Below are 23,711 nucleotides of genomic sequence, written 5' to 3' on the forward strand. Positions count from 1 at the left end.
TTTGCTGTATTTTTTTTCGCCAATTTCTCCAATGCCCACACAGGTGCTAATACTGCGCCCAGAGAATGCACCAAACGTGAAAGATGTTAAAGAAGAGTAGATTAAGAAATGTATCACAGCGTTTTTGCCAATGTCCATCTCGTGGATTTTATGGCGACGTCGTGGCAACGTTTTAGCAATATTTTGGCAACATTTGCTGTTATTTTTTTTTCACCAGTATCTCCAAGCCCCACAAGTCAGTGTGCAAGAGACCACATCAAAACGGTGGATGTTTGGCCATACTGGCCTGTCTTTCACTGGGTTAAATGGTGCATGATGTCATATTCTGTCACATGACCAGTGGAGACAATATGTATTACTTAATCACTGTGTAAATGGGGAAAAAAATAAGTGCTCAAAAAAAAATCCCCCTCTAAGTCTTCCAAACTTCCACTTCTTTTTGTAATATGGTTTATATGGTTTCGTATAAGTATGTAATTATGTTCCGTCATGAAAAAAAAAGCATTTGTGTTAATATGAATAATATCCTAAGTTGTTTGTTTTGCTTGTTTCTTTATTACGAAATGTGTATGATTTAAGTTAATTTATTTTATTTAAGTTGCATTTCTAAATTTTTGTAAGGTTTTTAAGATTATTTAAGTTCTTTCTTAAGTTGTACTCATTACTTGCAATGGCACTTCGGGTTGCTGGGATGTTTCAAGATATTATTATTTAAGAGGATTGTAAAAAGAATGTTATTAATGCTATTGTTTTTGTTTTTGTTCCCGTTTTTGTCTTTTGTTTTCATTTTCAGAAGGATTTAGCTTAAATTATTTTTCCAAATAAAGAAAAATATGAAATATTAAAAAAAAGGCTTGGATTGTTGCTACACGTTCACTTCATGCACTCAGTTTTAACTCAGTTACTATCTTGTACTTGACACAGTACCTTAGATAAACATTTCCATGATGCAGAACCATTTTAGAAAGATCACAAATTGTCAGGAAGTAGTTGATGAAGCATGCATAAACGGATGAAACGTTCGAAATTTCCAAGAGTAAAAAAGTTATGTTATAGACAACATTGTCAATGAGGTAACACGCTTTTCTACCGTGTGTTTATGACGTCTGTGGTTCAACCAGGAATCTTTATCTGAACTCCTTTTTGGCATTTTGGTTTCCTCCGTGTTATTAGCAGTCCTTCAGAGGAATGGGTGGATGGATGGATGGATGGATGGATGGATGGATGGATGGATGGATGGGGGGGTGTTCAGTTCTTTTGATAGGGATGTGAACAGAGCTAATCATTGCCATCTGCTGCAGCCTCCTGCTCACCCCATACCGAGCCATTCAAACCCCATACAGTCCTCCCTCTGGCTCGGCCACACATACAACACAGAGACCAGAGCTCTGAAAAAACATGGCAAAACGGACCAATTATACCGACAACTCTGTCAACATGAGCAGAGAAAGCGAGCCCGTTCTGAATTTTTTATCAGCTAGATGTTTGAAGAGAATTATCTTCACAAATGAACCTACAGATTGTCCCAGGACTTACGGTATATGAAAACTTTGCTTTTACATTTCTTCACCAATTCTGCATCACAAATCTGAAAGTAATGTTCCTTTTAACTTCAAAATGTAATTTTTTCAATCAATTCCACACTTTTCTTCAATTTAAAAAAGGCCATGATTAGTTTTAATCATTAGATGGAAATAAATCGAAATCTCGATGCGCGTTAAAACTTGGACAGAGAGACTTGTTTAGGACGTAGTGATCATGAACGTAATCATTTTTTCTGCAGGTCTCTTACGACAGTCATCAGCGGGACTCTGGGGAGTAGGCGGCGTCACGCACAATGCTGCACTGGACAATGGGGCAATACAAAAGGGCAACATTTGGGAGTGCCAGTGTGTGTCTGTGAATGGATGGAGAAGAGGAGGAGGGATGGGATATGATGGGGAGTGGGGGTCTGTGGGGCAAAGAACGACAGATGTTGTCTGTCCTCCTGTGTCAAAGCGCCCTGCAGGCAGAAAACACCAGCTAGACCCCACATGGCCAAGGAAGATCGAGACAATGGAAATACTTTAAGTTTGGGCCAAGCTCATTTTGCTCTGCTCGGCTAATCATGCTTGAATCGCTTTGGGAGGAAAAACTTTGCGTAACTTTACTTCACTGTTTACCTCATGTCACACCTTTATATACCAATTTATAAGCCACTCCTGACCTTACGTTACAGTATCTTTCTCAATTGTCAGTCCTGAATTTTGTCTTAAAAGAATAACTTCATACACACACACATACACACACGGGATTAGTCGTTTTAGTGCAAACTAGGATTCGAGGAACATGCTTGATCCCTCAATTAGCACAAATGACTTAGCTGACTCAATGGAAAACTGGGCCAGGAATGAGAAGGTTCGCTCTGTGATCTCATTGCAATTTAATGAGCAGATCATGTGGTGTCCTCAGGGAGCTCACAGTAATGCTATATCCCTGCACAACATGGACACCGAAAAAGTAAGGCAGTGCTCAAATAGTCAAAACTTCGATTCAGTTACCATCTGCTACACTTTAGCAAAACCACTGTGTTATGACTTGAAGCGTTGGACAAATTAAAGAAGGATTCAATATAAAACGTGTACGAACGAGGAGGTAAAGATGTTTCGAGGTTCACATAGTACACGAAGAAAAAACAGGAGGTATGAAGACAAGACGAGTGAAGAAAAAAAAGGAGCAAGGCAGCACAGAACATGATGAAAAAGTCATGAGTGGAGGCCGAGTCTAGCTTATGTTACACTCTGACGCGTCTAAAGTAATGAACGAGAGGACAGGAGGTGCAGGGACGAGGGGGAAGGATAAGACTCTGGCAAGCTGGACAGGAAACTCTTCGGTGGAATAGTGAGTATGTGCTCTTGCTCTGTGTAGCGCATCTTGTCGAGCCTAGCGCTCTGTTATAGCTAATAAACATTCTGTCGTGCTATTTGTGCCACGCGTACTATATTAGTTGGACTTCCACAACATGACAATTTATTTAAATAATGTGTTTCAGTCTTTAGCTGTTAATTGAATTCATTCCTTCCTTCGTTCTTCGCTCTTGATTAGCCTAATCATTGGCATGAACCCCATCTGACCTTTGAGCTCTGAGGGACCGGTGTAATTCCTGACTCACATTAAAATATCCTGTTTCTGCGAAGGATCCTGCTAAGATTGCACCTATCAAACGACAAAGGATTCTCCCTCTTCACCTCGTCAGCCTAAATTATTTACTCTTGGTTGGATAATGTCACTTTTTAACAATCAGCCAGATTAAGGTGTAGTGTGCTTAATGATCAGCTGTCGTGCTTTCGCAGGGTTCCACTTGTACTCTTCTTCTAGGGCTCGAAATAAGATGACTGAACTGAGGTTGTGTGACCAAGACTAGATTTTTATCTTTCGTTATCTGGGATCTTACTTTATAATTCATTACTTTATGTTGTTTTCTGTTCTCTGACAGACTCTACTAAGACCAAGGACCAAGGAGACCTGGATCGGTCACTAATCAAAGATAGCCGAAGATACGCTGTTTAGCGTGAGCGATTCCAGAAGGAAAAGAGGGTTTATAAGAAACCTCAAGATACCAGTCCTGTATGGAAGGCCACACGTCTCACCAGTGAACACTTCTACAAATCCTTCTTCGAATCTGGAGAGCTTTCTAGAGAATGACTCAACTTGATTCTCCTCTGCAGCGTTCCCGCCGTTCTGAGATGGAGTCACGCAGTAGAAACACCAGCAGAAGGAGCAGTGCCAGTCAACGTACAGGTGAGACAAGACAACATAAAAATAGATTTAAAACATGGTTTGTTTAAGCATAAGCAATATTTTAATAGTGGTTTTTTTTCTTGCGCTCCAGTCATAATATAATGGCATTAAACTGGTTACCATTTCTAAACTAGACGTCTAATCATATGTAAAATGCTTCCTCATTGGAACATCCTGATCCTGTCCCACTGAAACTTATGAAAATATGATAAAAATGGCAATATTCTGGAGTTAATAGTAACAGGAATATTTATAACAGCAATATATTGTCAAACCTGATATTCAAAAACGAGACTGTCAGTGACAGTGTAGCTCACTCCGGCCCTGTCTAGTCCAGAAGGAACGATCTAAAGTGGGCCACTTTGCGCAATAAATGTTGCAAGCTATATACACCATATACAAGCTATATATAGAAGCTACAGTATATACACCCTAGGAATACCGACCTATTTGCCAGAATGAATTCAAAATGGTGAGGAATTGACAGAATTTTGTTGAACTGCTCATTAAGGTTTAATTAGTCCATAACTTCATTAAGAATTGTAATTAAGCAAATCTGGGTAGAAGTTATATACACCCTAGATACCCCTACCTTCTTGCCAGAAAGAATCAAAATTGGTGAAGAATTGAAGGAGAAGAAGCAATTTGTGTGGAAACTGCTCGTTAAGGCTTAATTAACTCCATATCTTCATTATTAATTGTAATTATGCAAATTTGGATAGAAGCCATATGCATCCCAAGCAAACCTACCTTCCTGCCAAAAAGAATAAAAATCAGTGAAGAATTGAGAAAGAAGAAGCGATTTTTGTGAAATGTGGATGACACTGGATGGATGGACTGACGCCGGATGATGGACGGACAACACATGATGGCATAAGCTCATCGCCCGTTGGTCGGATGAGCTAATAACCTGTTCGCAATACACTCAATTTAACTTGGTTCATCCATGATTTGTGCACTGATAGTGGTCAAAAATGATTGGAGACTCACTCATGTAGCTTTGCTCTATCTCTTCCAAATACGAACATTCACCTCTACTGTTCATGACATACGTTTAATGAAGACGCATGAAACTTGATGCTGATTCAAAGGCATTTGAAAGTCTGGAGACAACACGTAAGTACGGTATGTGGGTTATAACCAATCGTTCATTGTAAAGGTCAGACAAGGTGCATTACATGCATTATGTATTATGTTGAAAGCACTGTATCAATTACAACCTCCTTTTCCTCTAACAGAACCAAAAAAAGAGAGGGGGCAAAGCAGCACTCGTGCCATTTTCCAAAGACCCAACCGCTTCCTGTCCCGTGACCGAGAAGTGCCGAATGGCAGTCCTCCTGCTCCTGTGCGGTACTACGAGAGAGGACACCCTCTTCCCAGCAACTGCAGTCCTGAACGTAAAGCCACCATTCCCTTCCGAAACCCTGAACTGGGCCTTCCATCGTACAGGAGGCACCATGACACACTTAACAATGAAGCCATGAGTGGCCTCTCTCCTCTACGCTGCATGACCTATTCGAACTTCAGACGTGGTGACAGTCAGTCACGTGCAAGCCCTCGTTCATGTAGCCCAAGGTCCACCAATGTTTCTCCTCACAGGCAATCCCACAGCTCCTCCCATCACAGAGGCTCAACCTCCCATCTTCATGCAAGCTCTCACACTTCATCTAAACAAGCTTCTCTAAAATGCAGTCCAGCAACAAAACGAGGCTCTGCGCTCTCAAAGACGCACTCCCCTTCTCAAACATCTGCCTCTAACAGATATACAGATTCATCAGTCCACTCCCAAAAGCAAAGTCCTTCCCAGAGTTCCTATGGCCAACACAGTCTGGACTCAGAAAAGCTGTATCGTAATCTACAATCAATTGCTAGTTCAGCAGAATCAGACACCTTGCAACAAGGAAGAAATGGTTGGTCCAAAAAGTCCAGGTCCAAAATGGAAACTGATAGTTACTGTTATGAAAATGGTCGAAGCAGCCGCAGTAGTGTTTGTAACAGTCGCAAAAGCGGACGCAACACTGGTTGCAACAGCAGAGACTTCTCACCATCAGGTAGTGAGTACAACAGAAGCCAATTTTCACAAAAAGGAAGTAGTCATATGAGTGGGTATAACAATCGCAACAGTGGTCGCAACACAGGCTTTAACAGCAAAGACAGTTCACCTCCATGTAAAGATTACGATGAAAATGGTCATAGTTCAACAAGAGATAGAAAACAAAATCATTACCGAGGTGATAAAGGACGACCATTATCAAAATCATCCACGTCAGACAAGAACTCCAGAACAGATCTTAGCCAATCACAGGGGTCCTGGCATGGGACAACACATTCTCCCATGAGCCCAGCTCCCCCAGAGTTATCACATGACATCTCACCATCAAAGCAAACCCAAGTCGAAACCACAAAAACAGACACGCAGACCATGGAGAGAAGTAGAAGCACCATTCGACGTGGTCTGGAGGCACTGATACTCTCTGAAAACACGAGATCTAAGAGTCAGCCACCTGTGCCAGAGATGACAATAGAGGACTATGTGGTCATAGCTGATATTCCCAGAGTAAATCTGTATCCACAAGAAGATGAGACAGTCGTAGTGAGAAGGAGGCCTCAGAGTCGCAGTCCACGTAGAGACAAACAACACAGGTCAGAGAGACACAGCAGTAGTCGGGGGAATGACAAGGGCCTTTTTCCACTGCAGTACCAGAAATTTTCTGACCAGAAAACCGAAACTCTACTTTTTCTATTGGCCAATATACCCAATTATCTATGGCTTTGGTTGTATATTTTTTGGTACCTGCTTCAGATTCATCAATGACCCTTTCTCTCAAGGAGTACCTCGATATAAGTTTGGCAACCAATCAGTCAATCAGCAGACATTAACTGTACATCATAATGGTGAGGCAGTTGCTTTTATTGTCTTCAATGTGGCCACTCATGTCTTTCTTCAGGTTGGTCAAAAATAAACCAAACCCCCAATTCTACTCGTTCCTGTTTGGGTTAATTCTTGTTTTTGAATATGCAGTGGAAAAATGCTTCGAGAAGAAGGGAAAGTCGAATTTCCATCTTTCATAATGTTTCTTCCTCATGGTCTCTCAGCTTTAGAGAAGAAAGAGAAGGCCGTGGTGAATATGTAGAGCCAGAGGAACGAGGGAGAGGGAGGGAGAGAGGGCGAGACCGTAGAGAGAGGGAGAGGAGACGGCATGACAAGGACATGGGAGGCTCATCTGAAACCAACAGCACCATCTCAGGCATTACACAGGTTTCGCAGGTGAAAAGCATGGCACCTGTTTTCACAATGCCACTCACGTGGACTAGATGCAGATTCCGATACTTATGTTCAACTGTAACATAAAATGCATGAATCCTAATTCTTTTTTCATTTCTGATACGAGGCGAATATCAGAACTAGTATGTCAATTACAAGTATAGATAACTGACATGGTGATGGGACTGATAGATCTTTTCCACCAAGATGGTGATGGTGCCGGTGTGGAACCAGATCCGACTTGGTACCTTTGAGAACCAGTCTGCATTTCGACAGGCTTGATAACTGAATGTTAGAAAGTGGAAATCGAGGTTATTTCCGTTGAACTGTTACCGGGGTAACAGTAAAAAAAAATGATGGTGGACGGAACACATCTGCTTTGCTTGCTTTTTATACATTTACTTTTAAAGTCATTACATAGGGTGGTGTAGTGGTTAGCACTGTCGCCTCACAGCAAGAAGGTCCTGAGTTTGAGCCCAGTGGCCGACGGGGGTCTTTCTGTGTGGAGTCTGTGTGGGTTTCCTCTGGGTGCTCCAGTTTCCCCCACATTTCAAAGACATGCAGGTTAGGCTAATTGGTGGCTCTAAATTGGCCGTAGGTATGAATGTGAATGGTTGTTTGTTTCTGTGTGTTAGCTCTGCGATGACCTGGTTATTTGTCCAGGATGTACCCCATCTCTTGCCCATAGTCAACTGGAATAGGCTCCAGCTCACCTGCAACCCTATACAGGATAAGCGGCAACAGATAATGGATGGAAGTCATTATATCTTGCATTTGAAGATTGCCTACATGTCGTGATTTCACTCACATTTTATCAAAATGGCAGGGAATTTCTTGGGGTAGCCCCTCCCATAGCCACTGATGTCAGCGGTTCCAACTTTGGAACCAGCAATTTTGTGGTGCTGTACCATTACATCACATTAATGGCATCTAGCAGACACTCTTATCCAGAGCAACGTACAATACAACACACCCAGAACAGCCTGGGGAACAGTTGGGGGTTAGGTGCCTTGCTCAAGGGCACTTCAGCCATTCCTGCTGCTCCAGCGAATCAAACCGACAACCTTTTGGTCCCAAAGCAGCTTCTCTAACCATTAGGCTTCAGATTTTTGGCACCAGCACCAGGCTTTTTTTCTTTTTTCAGTCGAAATGTCTGGAACTGGTTCGAGATTAGGCAGCAGCACTGCATCGGTGGAAAAGGGCTACTGTATAAAACATCCATCTCAATAGGTTTTACCTCAAAACCAATAATGTATTGTGTATTTGTGTAGAAAGATGTGTTCTAGAATGTGTTTCATGAATTGCAGAGGTCCAGAGAAGAAAATAACTCTTCAGATAGACACGAGGGAAAACAGTGTGACCCTCCATTGATGCAGGTAACATTTACCTCATGCACACACACTCACACACACACACACACACACACACACACACACACACACACACACACACACACACACCATGTGGGAGGTTTTGGTGTCCAGTTTCAGGTTCACACAGAGCTGTGTCACTGTGCAGATTGGTAAATGAGCTACACGCAGGTAGGTGTCTTTAGAAAGTGAAATAAAAGCAGTTGCGACAGAAATTTGTTCTTTGTGAGGGGAGGCATTGATGACGCAAGTTAACGGCTTTATGATCAGCACGGAAGTCACGTGACTAGTGTTCGAGTCAAGTGGGCTGCGCTCCAAAACCACAGACAGAGAGACAGACAGTAAGGGCTGTAACTAAAGTTTCAGTTCCTGCGCATGTTTTTTCCCCCGGAACAGGCGAATAAAGTCCCTGATAAGTCCTTAATTCTAATGAGAAATAAGCACATTTTATTTTATTCCTCCATAACAAACCCGGAAAGATGCTGCGTAACATTTTGAACCTGATGATTTGCTGACACGAGATTCAACACGGAAACTGGGTTGGAACGTAACTACTTCATCTCTTCCTGTTTCATGCCTTCACCCGGCTTCCATTATTCTACCATGACGGTAAGTCCTTGAATCAATTGTATTATAAACATGACGTGTGTGTGTGTGTGTGTGTGTGTGTGTGTACACGAGTGTTCAGGTGAACAGTGATGAAGGGGGCGTGTCTTATTGCCAGCAGGTATTTTCATCTCGAGGTGTGAAACCTGTGGAAGCCCGTTTCCGCCACCATAATAATGACTTAATATATCTCATTATAATGAGATACCTTTCTCATAATCATGAATTTCTATCTCGTATTTATGAGAGCTTGTCTCATAATTATGACTGGTGTTTGAGACAAGTGTGGCTGCTTTTCTCAATAATGACTGACTATCTCATAATAATGAGAATTTTCTCATCATGAATTTCTATCTCATATTTATGAGCTCGTATTGCATAATTATGACTTTCTATCTCATAATGAGGGCCTATCTCATATTAATGACTTAGTATCTCATAATCATGAATTTCTATCTCATATTTATGAGATCTCACAATTATGACTTGCTTATAGTTATGACTTTGTATCTCAATAATGACTTACTGTCTCATAATGGTGAGATACTTTTCTCATCATGAATTTCTCTCTCATATTTACAAGATCTTATAATTATGACTTTAGTATCTCATAATTATGACTTAAATTCTCATAATAATAAGAATTTTCTCATCATGAATTTCTCTCTCATATTTTCCAGAGCTTATCTTATGATTATGATTTAAGTTCTCATAATCATGAATTTCTGTCTTATATTTATGAGATTGTATTGCATAATTATGACTTTCTATCTCATAATGTGAGCTTATCTCATAATTATGACTACTGATCGAGACAAGTGGCTTTTCTCAATAATGACTGACTATCTCATAATAATGAGAATTTTCTCATCATGAATTTCTGTCTCATATTTATGAGCTCGTATTGCATAATTATGACTTTCTATCTCATAATGAGGGCCTACCTCATATTAATGACTTAGTATCTCATAATTATGACTTAAGTTCTCATAATCTTGAATTTCTATCTCATATTTATGAGATTGCACAATTATGACTTGCTCATAGTTATGCCTTTGTATCTCAATAATGACTGTCTCATAATGATGAGATACTTTTCTCATCATGAATTTCTCTCTCATATTTACAAGATCTTATAATTATAACTTTAGTATCTCATAATTATGACTTAAGTTCTCATAATCATGAATTTCTGTCTCATATTTATGAGATTGTATTACAGTACATAATTATGACTCTCTATCTCATAATGAGGGCCTATCTCTTATTAATGACTTAGTATCTCATAATTATGACTTAAGTTCTCATAATCATGAATTTCTATCTCATATTTATGAGATCTTATCTCAAAATTATGCCTTGCTTATAGTTGACTTTGTATCTCAGTAATGACTTACTATCTCATAATAATGAGATACTTTTCTCATCATGAATTTCTATCTCATATTTACAAGCTCTTATAATTATGACTTAAGTTCTCATAATCATGAGTTTCTATCCTATATTTATGAGATCTTATTGCATAATTATGACTTTCTATCTCATAATGAGGGCCTATCTCACAATAATGCCATTGTAACTCATAATTATGACTTGCTTATACAAACCCCATTTCCAGATAAGTTGAGATATTTTCCAAAATGCAATAAAATTCAAAATCTTTGATTTGTTAATTCACACGAAACTTTTATTTAAGGGTGGCACGGTGGTGTAGTGGTTAGCACTGTCACCTCACAGCAAGAAGGCTCTGGGTTCAAACCTCACGGCCGAGAGGGGCCTTTCTCTGTGGAGTTTGCATGTTCTCCCCGTGTCGGCGTGGGTTTCCTCTGGGCGCTCCGGCTTTCCCAACAGATCAAAGACATGCAGATTAGGTAAAATACCCACTGGGGTTGTACAAGCCAGTGCATACTTGGTGCAGGTCCCAAGCCTGGATAGATTAGGGAGCTTTGCGAAATCAAATATGTGGAACAGATCCGCTGAGGCGACCCCTAACAGAAGCAGCTGAAAGAAGAAGTGAACCTTTATTTAACTGACAAAAGTATCAAGAAAAGATTTCCAATAGTTTTACTGACCAACTTAATTGTACTTTGTAAATATAAACACAGTTAGAATTTGATGCTTGCAACACACTCAAAAAAAGTTATGACAGAGGCATTATTACCATTGTGTTACATCACCATTCCTTTAATAGCACTTTTTAATCATATGGGATCTGAGGATACAAATTATTGCAGTTTTGCATTTGGAATTTTTGTCCATTGTTGCCTGATACAAGACTTCAGCTGTTCAACAGTCCCTGATCACCGTTGTCTGATTCTCCTCTTCATGATGTGTCATACATTCTCAATAGGAGACAGATCTGGACTGGCAGCAGGCCAGTCAAGCACATGCACTCTGTGTCTACGAAGCCACGCTGTTGTAACTCATGCAGAATGAGGCCAGGCATTGTCCTGCAGGCATTTCATTTTCTTTGTCTTTTAAAAATAAATCAATATCTTTTAAGTGAATGACTGTATTCTTGGAATACAATTAGTACTTTTATCCATTTTGTGAATTTGTTGATTTTTAGATTCCTAAACATCACAGTATCTCATTTGCATTTCACAAACATAAATACTTTGGCTTCCCCACTACGATTTCAATAAACAGATACTTTTCTACAGGATAAGTGGCTACAGATAATAGACGGAGGGACGGATGGATGGATGGATGGATGGATACTTTTCTATCCACTTGCTGTTGAATTGATGATTTTTGTGATCAATTTTTCTTTTAAGTGTTGAGTTTTAAGTAATATTTTGCGCTATCTAGCTATCGTGGATTCACTGTTTTTAAACACACTGTGGTACTGTAAAAAGTCAGCTAAGATTATGAGGTTAACTAGCTACAGTGGCAAAACCAGCCCTTTTGGACATCAATCGCACATCTCTTTAATTGGCTGTTGACAGCACTGCAGGGGATCTCGCCGCTCTTATTGGAGGTTTTGGGTTTATTGCACTAAAAAAGTCCGGTGTTTCCGTAGATTTTGCTTTCAAATTATTAATTAAGTTATTATTAATCCAAACTGATCACAAGGCCACAGAATTGATAAACGGGCTGTATTTGACCCACGGACCCCCGGTTGCCCTGATTTAGGTAACTGGACACTCCTGGAGAATTTTCCTTATTCCCCAAATGAAACCAGCAGACGATCTTATCGATCAAATAGAGAGAGGTTTATTGTTCCTGTGCAGAGGGCAGGGAGCACACTTCAGCAGTACAGCAGCAGTGAGTTCTCACAGGAGTGAAGCATAGCGCTTTTATAATGACGCGTAAACATTAGAACAATTTGTCATAGGTTACAAAATAATGAATATACATAATTGTATAGAAAGGGCGTATACAAGTTTTGACATCTCCTTATTATGTAATAACAGCTTCAGAAGATGGTTCCCTATAATCTGCACAGGAACACTCACTGATCGAATCATCATATCATATCGTATCGAATAAAAATGCTTTAACAAAATTCCCCAACAGTCACATCGATTTAACGTGCATAGTAGTTTATTTATTTATTTATCAACAATATTTAAACAGGCGGTCCAATTCAGCTAAGGCTGGTTTAAATGGAAGCCTGTAATAATTAACCGTTGTTTCACGAAATCGAGTCATACGTGAGCTGATAGCTGACGAGGCGCGTAGCACTGAGTTGTCTATAAGCCGTGTACGATGAGATTGAGTGGAATAACTGTTTTATTCTATTCACTGGATTTTGAAACAGAGCTTTTTTCTCATCTCATCTCATTATCTGTAGCCGCTTTATCCTGTTCTACAGGGTCGCAGGCAAGCTGGAGCCTATCCCAGCTGACTACGGGCGAAAGGCGGGGTACACCCTGGACAAGTCGCCAGGTCATCACAGGGCTGACACATGGACACAGACAACCATTCACACTCACATTCACACCTACGGTCAATTTAGAGTCACCAGTTAACCTAACCTGCATGTCTTTGGACTGTGGGGGAAACCGGAGCACCCGGAGGAAACCCACGCGGACACGGGGAGAACATGCAAACTCCGCACAGAAAGGCCCTCGCCGGCCACGGGGCTCGAACCCAGGACCTTCTTGCTGTGAGGCAACAGCGCTAACCACTACACCACCGTGCCGCCCCAGAGCATTTTTATTTTTTGCAAATTTGATAAATAAAACTTTATACAAAACGTATGACAAAATAATTTCCGCTTAGAATGTAAACAAACCAGTGAAATGATGGTAGCAATTTGTGAAAAATGTGATAATAATAATAATTCTTGAAAATTTTTTTTAAAAGATGCGTTCTTACTATCAAATACTTTCATTCCATATTTTGTTGCTTTTTTTTTTTTGGGTTTTGTTTCCGAGTAGAGTTTTTATTTCGTCCTCGGTTGGTTCAGCAACACACTCCGCCATTTTGTTTTTCTCTACTCACGGTATATGAGCTGATATCCTAGTAGTAAAGTAGCCAATCAGAGCGTGAAATTGCTCATATCCAGTGAATGTGGATAGAATAAAACTAAATAACATATACAAACATCTAAAAAAAAGGTATATAAATATTTGAATATATATATATGAACAAAAAACTATAGGATATGAAAACACCTATATCCAAACGAAGTACACAAATGTAGTCTGAGACTCTTCTTCAATTCAGGAAATGATGCTTCCTTTCTCAAACTACTCGGAAGTGTATTCCACACTTTAGCTCCATTTAAGCGAAAAGAACTGTGACACCTAGCAGTAGTTTGGTTGTTATGTTGAATTTATTCAATTTTATACATGGATAAGTTGAAACACTAGAAGGAGTCCATGGAGGACTGAAGTTTGTTTTTGTTACTTCTGAACTGTTGAAGGTTAAGCTAACAGTTATACTGTGACTTTTCTTTTGAAGCTCAACTCTTTGGACCTGAAAAAGGGATGGATGTTCATGTTGGACAACTGCGCAGAAGTAAGAAGGGGTTTTTTTATTGCTTTTTTTCTCTCCCCCTATTCTCCTCCTCTGGGCCCTAAACTCACCCACTTCACAACTGTTAACTCCTTTTCTGTCTCTAATATCATCGCTAAGTCTAACTCCTCCTCATGTCAGCTTGACCCTGCCCCAACTCCTGTACTCAAGGCATGCTCCACAATCATCTGTGAACCAATTGCGTTGGTTAATTCATGCCTCAACTCCGGTGTTGTTCCCACTGCCCTCAAAACGGCTGCAGTTACTCTGAAGCCTGATTTAGATCCAACCTCTCTGTCTAATCTGACTGATCTCCAACCTCCATACCTGTCAACTTTGAGGTTTGAAAAAAAGGGATATTTCCCAGATTTTTAACTCAAAATAAGGGAAAATTTCGGAAAGTCATACCCTTCACCAAAAGTGGGTGTGTAGTTGAATGGGGGGCAATTTTCTATCTAGTATTTGTGATTTCCTGTACTCTGGTGCATGTTGGTGATAGCCAAGACCCAAACTCAATATGCTTATGGTTCGTAGAGTGCATTTGTGAATAAACTATACATTTATTTTTATTTGCTTTCAGTGGTACCAGTTATTTCCCAAATTAAGGGCTAAAATACGTATCTTATGTTAAAATAAGAAAGGTCATTATATAACCAGTCAATAAATTCAATTCCATTGCAATTTATTATGGTTTTACCATAGTCATGGCCTTGGAACACTAGATAGATAGATAGATAGATAGATAGATAGATAGATAGATAGATAGATAGATAGATAGATAGATAGATAGATAGATAGAGAGATAGATAGAGAGATAGAGAGATAAAGAGTAATATAAGATATTAAACCAAGAGTGATTTAAAATGGGTAAGTTTCAGATAGAAAATAAAACAGACAATGAGTGGATAAAACAGTTAATACACCAATTAGTTTACACTAGGCTATTTATGAGGTCTTAGCCAGGACATACTTAATGTAAACATGTGTAGCTTAGCTTTGATTATTTGGGAGGCTTTCGTTTTCCCCATGGAAAATTTCTTTGCTATGGAAGAGTCTGGGAACATTCCAGCCACGCACTTGTTGAAATCATCAAAAAAAGAGAGGCTAATGTTTTTCTTAGCTATTAGCATCGCCATCTTCACCTCAGACCTAATCAGTGTTGCCAGATACTGCTGACGTTTTCCAGCCCAAAATATGTTCAAAACCCGCCAAAATGCACTTGAAACCGCCCAACTTGGGAGGGAAACCGCCCAGTCTGGCAACACTGGACCTAATCACTTGTTCAGCCTCGCCTCCGGATGTAGTTCTGTAATTACTGATGCCTGAGAGGGCGGGGACGTGAATTCATGGTCCGACTTCCTGCTGTAAACTCCTGTCAGAGGCGCGTCATGAATTCTGGACCTACCGACTTTTATATAATGTGAAAATACGGGACTTTTATATAATGTGAAAATACAGGATATTTTCGGGAAAATAAAAAAACGGGAAGACAGCGGGAAATAAGTCAAAATAAGGGATTTCCCAGGAAAAACGGGAGGGTTGACAGGTATGCCAACCTCCCCTTTTTAGCAAAAATACTGGAAAGAGTGGTTGCTTCATAACTTTATTCCTTTCTCATTGAAAACAATCTGTATGAGCCCTTTCAGTCTGGTTTCCACACACACTTAACATTCTCATTCTCCTTGACTTATCTGCTGCATTTGACACCATCAATCATGACACACTCCTCTCCCATCTGTCAGATATTGGTATCACAGACATAGCCCTCCAATGGTTTCAGCCCTACCTCACCAACAGACGACAGTTTGTCACACTGGGTCCACATAAGTCCTCCATGTCCCCTATTACTTGTGGTGTCCCCCAGGGATCTGTTCTTGGGCCCCTGCTTTTCCTTATATACATCCTGCCCCTTGGCCAAATTATTCATGATCTTAACTTCCATTGCTATGCTGATGACATCCAATTATATCTCACTACATCGTTCCCCACTGACCCCCCTCCCAGTTCCCTCAATGACTGTCTATCAGTCCTAAAGTTGTGGATCCAGAATAATTTTCTAAAACTCAACATGGATAAAAAAGAAATCATGCTTATCGGCCCCAAATCTTCATTGTCCAAATCCTCCAGTTTCAGTCTTAACATCGACGGTGCACTTGTTAAACCTTCACCTGTTGTTAGAAACCTTGGAATACTGCTTGACCCCTCACTCAACTTTCATCCCCACATTAAATCCCTTACCAAGACTGCTTTCTTCAACCTCCGGAACATTGCCTGCCTTTGCCCCGTCCTTTCTATTAGTGATACTCTAACTTTGGTCCACTCCTTCATTATGTCCTGCTTAGATTATTGCAACTCCCTTTTCATTGGCCTTGTAGTGAAGTGAGAGAACAGTCACCTTATCCTGCCTTGAACCCAGGTCTACAGGGTGCCAAACCTGCACCACAAAGAGCCAAGCTCGTTAGTATGGCAGTCAGAGCACATACTCAACTGTAGTGATGGGCACCTTCGGGAGGCGCACCTGTGTGCTTCACACACACCCATGCCCTCACGCATCCCCCAGCCGTACTTATCCCATACCAGGGTGCCCCACACACTCATGCTTCACCCATCTCTGAGGTCCCACTGAGGTCCTTCGCACAGGGGCCACCTATCCTGGGGGTCCCTCACACACAGGGCACACCTCCGATGGCCTCCCGGCAAGTCATCCCACTTCTGACACCATCTGTAGTGAAACGAGAGAACAGTCACCTTATCCTGTTTTAAACCCAGGTCTACAGGGTGCCAAACCTGCACCACAAAGAGCCAGGCTTGCTGGTATGGCAGTCAGAGCACATACTCAACTGTAGTGACGGGCACTCCGTCACAGGCCTCCCTACTAAATCCCTTCAAAGACTACAATACATTCAGGACTCTGCAGCCAGACTCCTCACCCATACCAAACCATCTGCTCATATTCTTTCTCAGCTCCACTGGCTACCTGTTCCATCCAGAATTAAATATAAAATCATACTACTCACCTTCAAAGTTCTCCATAACCTTGCTCCTTCTTACATCTGTAATCTCCTGACCCCTTATACTCCATCCCGCTCTCTCAGATCCTCTAGCCATAATCTCCTTGCTGTCCCCCGCACTAGACTCTCTACCCTGGGTGGGACTTCAGCACCATGACCTCCAAGCTCTGGAAGTCCCTCCCTCAACCTCTCCGTGACTGCTCTTCTCTTCCTTTCTTCAAATCTCATCTCAAAACCTTTCTGTTTCATGAACACTTCTCCACCAGTGCATAAACTCACCACGCCTTAGCACTTTTTTTCTTCTTCCCCCCTTTGACCTATGTAAAGCGACCTTGAGTATGAGAAAGGCGCTATATAAATGTAACTTATTATTTATTTGAAAATACGTCATGCATGTATCTTCTCAACAGAATGGCGGATCAGTTCAAAAACGCTAACCTAGATAAGTTATACTTTCCACCTACACTTAAACATTTGCGTCTATTTTTATCATATTTGGTCTCTGTGCCAATCCAAATAGTGCATGTTTGCAAGAAAAGTACAAGTTTTATAGTGATTAACAGGTTTTACAGTGATTTAAGGTAACTAGTTTTATGTTACACTTTGTTGCAGGTCGTTAATGAGCTGCACCCTTAATAAACTTTTAGAGATGTTTTACCATGCGTTATTTTTTTCAGTGTAAGTGATTTCAAATGTGAATTTAACCCTCATCCTACCATGCTATTTTACACCTTAATCTTACCATGTGGGGTCAATTTGGACCCCAATACTTTTCTTTAATATTAAAGCTTATAAAGACAAAATCACCAGATAAGTTTTGTTCAGAACATCTTGTATTAATAACAGCAATACACTAAAGGGCCCAAGGCATAAAGAACACATTTAACCTTCATCCTACCAGCCAATTTTACATACACAAACTACCAGGCGGGGTCCGTATGGACCCCAGGAGGGAATACCTTGAAATCAATGCAGTAAGAACCAATTCAATGCAGCAAACAGACATAACTTTATTGAAGAACAAAATCCACTATGGCTGAATATCAATGATGTATTATAAATGCAATAACATTGCAATAATATTGCAATAACTAGCATACATGTAGCAAATTATAGCGCCACAAAAAAATTGGCATTATATACATGATTTTTGCAGCTCATGCAGCTGTAAAACATTCTGGATTACAACTTAGGTCTTTTCTTACAGAATTTAAAACAAAAAAGTAATTGTAAAATAATTTAGGGCTTTTGTTTTGCAGCCTGTGCTTATTGCAGCAGTGGGGTCCACACGGACCCCAAGAAGGAATGCCTTGGTAGTTTCATTATGGAACATAAAAGAAGTTAACTTTCAGTGTGCTATTCAATTATAAAATGAAAGACAGATAAACTTTACTCTGGGGTCCGGTTGGACCCCAGTAACAAATTAATTATACCTTCACAATGCAAAAAGCTGATCTTCCGGTACTTTAGTGTTTTAATTAAGACATAAATTCCGACAAATTCATAAAACGGTAAGGCAGTATGTCACATATTTTTAAAATGGCAAACAAACATATAGGTGCGGGGTCCAGATGGACCCCACTTGGTAGGATGAAGGTTAAAATGTTTTAACATGATTTTTGAATCTGTCCATTCCTCACACCAGTTTATAACTGCCATTGCCCTTTGCTTCTCATTCACATAAAGATAAATTCTGCTCAGCTTTGTCACCCAGCCACACCCACTGTCTCTTCTCGCTCTATCAGCTGCTGTAGTTCATCATTTTTCCTGATAGATTAAAAAAACAAAACAAAACAGAGAACATAGCCTACTATGAAAATTTTATAGTATGGAAAGTAAATTTCACACCATTTAATCAACAGTTTGCTTTTATGTTATATATTTAAAATACGTGTCCAAATATATGTATAACATATAAACCGAAGCATGCGTTTACACACAGCTAGTTTAAATACTACTACTTCTTGATGACTACATACAGTTAGGTCCATATATATATATTTGGACACTGACACAAATTTTGTTTTTTTTACCTGTTTACTGAAACATATTCAAGTTATAGTTATATAATGGACATGGACATAAAGTTCAGACTTTCAGCTTTCATTTGAGGGTATCCACATTAAAATTGGATGAAGGGTTTAGGAGTTTCAGCTCCTTAACATGTGCCACCCTGTTTTTAAAGGGACCAAAAGTAATTGGACAATTGACTCAAAGGCTATTTCATGGGCAGGTGTGGGCAATTCCTTCGTTATGTCATTCTCAATTAAGCAGATAAAAGGCCTGGAGTTGATTTGAGGTGTGGTGCTTGCATTTGGAAGATTTTGCTGTGAAGAAAACATGCGGTCAAAGGAGCTCTTCATGCAGGTGAAACAAGCCATCCTTAAGCTGCGAAAACAGAAAAAACCCATCCGAGAAATTGCTACAATATTAGGAGTGGCAAAATCTACAGTTTGGTACATCCTGAGAAGGAAAGAAAGAAAGCACTGGTGAACTCATCAATGCAAAAAGACCTGGACGCCCACAGAAGACAACAGTGGTGGATGATCGCAGAATAATTTCCATGGTGAAGAGAAACCCCTTCACAACAGCCAACCAAGTGAACAATGCTCTCCAGGAGGTAGGCGTATCAATATCCAAATCTACCATAAAGAGAAGACTGCATGAAAGTAAATACAGAGGGTTCACTGCACGGTGCAAGCCACTCATAAGCCTCAAGAATAAAAAGGCTAGATTGGACTTTGCTAAAAAACATCTAAAAAAGCCAGCACAGTTCTGGAAGAACATTCTTTGGACAGATGAAACCAAGATCAACCTCTACCAGAATGATGGAAAGAAAAAAGTATGGCGAAGGCGTGGTACAGCTCATGATCCAAAGCATACCACATCATCTGTAAAACACGGCGGAGGCAGTGTGATGGCTTGGGCATGCATGGCTGCCAGTGGCACTGGGTCACTAGTGTTTATTGATGATGTGACACAGGACAGAAGCAGCTGGATGAATTCTGAGGTATTCAGAGACATACTGTGTGCTCAAATCCAGCCAAACTGATTGGTCAGCATTTCATAATACAGATGGACAATGACCCAAAACATAAAGCCAAAGCAACCCAGGAGTTTATTAAAGCAAAGAAGTGGAATATTCTTGAATGGCCAAGTCAGTCACCTGATCTCAACCCAATTAAGCATGCATTTCACTTGTTAAAGACTGAACTTCAGACAGAAAGGCCCACAAACAAACAGCAACTGAAAACCGCTGCAGTAAAGGCCTGGCAGAGCATTAAAAAGGAGGAACCACAGTGTCTGGTGATGTCCATGAGTTCAAGACTTCAGGCAGTCATTGCCAACAAAGGGTTTTCAACCAAGTATTAGAAATGAACATTTTATTTACAATTATTTAATTTGTCCAATTACTTTTGAGCCCCTGAAATGAAGGGATTGTGTTTAAAAAATGCTTTAGTTCCTCACATTTTTATGCAATCATTTTGTTCAACCCACTGAATTAAAGCTGAAAGTCTGAACTTCAACTGCATCTGAATTGTTTTGTTCAAAATTCATTGTGGTAATGTACAGAACCAAAATTAGAAAAATGTTGTCTCTGTCCAAATATTTATGGACCTAACTGTATTCTTCTCCAGTATTCTCTTTCTTGGGCATTATGGACGTTTATCCTCTTGTTATCCTCGCATTATTCCTCAAAGACAGTTTCTCTTTGTGTTTAGTGGCGAAAGTTCTGGTTTGTTCTGGACAGCTCTGGACTGAAATACTACACCAACTCTGACGCTGAGGAGGTGAGTTGAAGGAGCGGTGATGTACATTTTCTGCATTGCTTTTCCCTTATATTCAAATGAATTGTTTCTGTTGATTAGCAGTTGTTATTGAGTTTGATTTAGAATTATAATCCTAAGATTACTGAGATGTGTTTAAGGCACAAACTTCAGAAAGGAAGAAACTCTGCTAAATATTGGAAAATCACTCCTTTGTCACCAAGTTAATGCGTTTTGATTACTGGCTCTTCTACTTTCAGGTATCGTTGGCTTCAGGATGATGACTAAATCTTCTTTTTTTAATTTAATAGAGGGATGAACCAGAAGGAGAGATTGATATCTCATGCTGTCTAGAAGTGGTGGAGTTTGAAGCAGATAAGAACTATGGACTTCAGATACATGTAAGGATTTCTGTTGCCCATGCTGTAACACTGGCACAGACGTTTTGGTACAAAATTACATTTAAGAGTTTACACTCGTTTTAAGGAGTTGGTAGATCTTAATACTGAGAGTGTAATGTTCTGGATAACACGACATTGTTTAAATGTTTACAGAGCAAATATAAATCTACTCCAAAAGGGAGCTTGAGGTCAGTGACCTAATTTAAGGAAAATGTTGTTAAGACAGCCAACGGTTTAATCTGACGCAATTTAGAGCGGTTTTGAGGCAATGTGATGCAATACACCGTGATTCAGTATTCTACAAACAGAGAAGCCACAACGTCTTCACTGAGACTGACACATGGAGGCCACGCCTCCTTCACTGAGACTGACGCACAGAGACCACGCCTCCTTCACTGAGACTGACGCACAGAGACCATGCCTCCTTCACTGAGACTGACGCACAGAGACCCCGCCTCCTTCACTGAGACTGACGCACAGAGACCCCGCCTCCTTCACTGAGACTGACGCACAGAGACCCCGCCTCCTTCACTGAGACTGACGCACAGAGACCCCGCCTCCTTCACTGAGACTGACGCACAGAGACCCCGCCTCCTTCACTGAGACTGACGCACAGAGACCCCGCCTCCTTCACTGAGACTGACGCACAGAGACCCCGCCTCCTTCACTGAGACTGACGCACAGAGACCCCGCCTCCTTCACTGAGACTGACGCACAGAGACCATGCCTCCTTCACTGAGACTGACGCACAGAGACCCCGCCTCCTTCACTGAGACTGACGCACAGAGACCCCGCCTCCTTCACTGAGACTGACGCACAGAGACCCCGCCTCCTTCACTGAGACTGACGCACAGAGACCCCGCCTCCTTCACTGAGACTGACGCACAGAGACCCCGCCTCCTTCACTGAGACTGACGCACAGAGACCCCGCCTCCTTCACTGAGACTGACGCACAGAGACCCCGCCTCCTTCACTGAGACTGACGCACAGAGACCCCGCCTCCTTCACCGAGACTGATGCACAGAGACCACGCCTCCTTCACTGAGACTGATGCACAGAGACCACGCCTCCTTCACTGAGACTGGCACAGAAGGACCATACCTCTTTTGCTGAGACTGACACACAGAGACCACGCCTCCTTCGCTGAGACTGACGCACAGAGACCACACCTCCTTCACTGAGACTGATGCACAGAGACCACACCTCCTTCACTGAGACTGACGCACAGATACCACGCCTCTTTCAAAGAGACTGACACAGAGGGACCATACCTCCTTCGCTGAGACTGACACACAGAGACCACGCCTCCTTCACTGAGAGTGGCACACGGAGGCCACGTCTCTTTCAATGAGACTGGCACATGGAGGCTACGCCTCCTTCAGTGAGCTATGCCTGCTTCACTAGGACTGTCCAACACAGAGGCCACGCCTCCTTTACAGAGTTTGACCAGCACAGAGGCCACGCCTCCTTCAATGAGACTGGCACATGGAGGCTACGCCTCCTTCAGTGAGCTATGCCTGCTTCACTAGGACTGTCCAACACAGAGGCCACGCCTCCTTTACAGAGTTTGACCAGCACAGAGGCCACGCCTCCTTCAATGAGACTGGCACATGGAGGCCACGCCTCCTTCAATGAGTCTGGTACACACGGAGGCCACGTCTCTTTCAGTGAGCTATGCCTGCTTCACTAGGACTGTCCAACACAGAGGCCACGCCTACTTTACAGAGTTTGACCAGCACAGAGGCCACGCGTCTTTCAATAAGACTGGCACACAGAGGCCATGCCTCTTTCAATGAGACTGACACACAAAGGCCACGCCTCCTTCAGTGAGCTGTGGCTGCTTCACTAGGACTGTCTAACACAGAAGCCACGCCTCCTTTACAGAGTCTGACCAGCACAGAGGCCACGCCTCTTTCACTGAGACTGACAGGCACATAGGCCATGTGGTTTTTTACACACCTCATGTATTTATATGTTCTGAAATTGTATGTGTTTCTGATGAGCAGTAATTTTGAATTTGTTGAATATTTATTCACTGTACAATGTCTACAACACGAACATCTCTATGTCTGCCATGTTCTGGATATGTTCTGTCTGCTGGTGTACAGATGAGAGATGCAGAAATCACTCTGTCAGCTATGACCTCCCGCATCCGGAGGAACTGGATTGACGTTCTGCAGAGACGGATCAGAACCACCAAGTCACCTGATAATACACGGTAAAGAGCATCCTCTCAACATCACTCTTACCTGGAGACACTGATGGAGACAGGAGGAGTAAATAGCGAGTGCTTTGGGCTACACTCATAGGAAAAATTTCACTCTAAACGGTCCTTCCGCTCTGATTATTCTCTCTGGGGGAAGGTTCTTTATAGAACCCACTACAGACGGTATCGCTTTTAGAAAACGTTCCAGGTTGAATGCTTTAAAAAGCTGGAACCTTTAACTACCAACAGAGCCCTTGAGGAGCGCCTTTGCCTGAGAGTCTACAGCAAGAATATGTTCTAAGAGAAATAAGGTTCCTCTCTTCTAGATGGAGGCTTCCAC

At 41.4% G+C, this 23,711-nt stretch overlaps 1 protein-coding gene across 1 annotated transcript in view; it reads left to right on the plus strand.

The window, feature by feature from the left end:
* The first annotated feature begins 8,719 nt into the window (after positions 1 to 8,719).
* triobpa (TRIO and F-actin binding protein a) overlaps positions 8,720 to 23,711 on the plus strand; it is a 36,657-nt gene continuing 21,665 nt past the window's right edge. Inside the window, exons 1-5 of the mRNA XM_060899113.1 lie at positions 8,720 to 9,024; positions 13,933 to 13,989; positions 20,720 to 20,788; positions 21,076 to 21,165; positions 23,274 to 23,383. Of these exons, the coding sequence (XP_060755096.1) occupies positions 8,989 to 9,024; positions 13,933 to 13,989; positions 20,720 to 20,788; positions 21,076 to 21,165; positions 23,274 to 23,383 (362 nt within the window). The 5' untranslated portion in view covers positions 8,720 to 8,988. The remainder of the gene's footprint in view (positions 9,025 to 13,932; positions 13,990 to 20,719; positions 20,789 to 21,075; positions 21,166 to 23,273; positions 23,384 to 23,711) is intronic.

The sequence above is a fragment of the Neoarius graeffei genome, chromosome 18 (assembly GCF_027579695.1).
Source record: "Neoarius graeffei isolate fNeoGra1 chromosome 18, fNeoGra1.pri, whole genome shotgun sequence".
NCBI classification, from domain to species: Eukaryota; Metazoa; Chordata; class Actinopteri; order Siluriformes; family Ariidae; genus Neoarius; species Neoarius graeffei.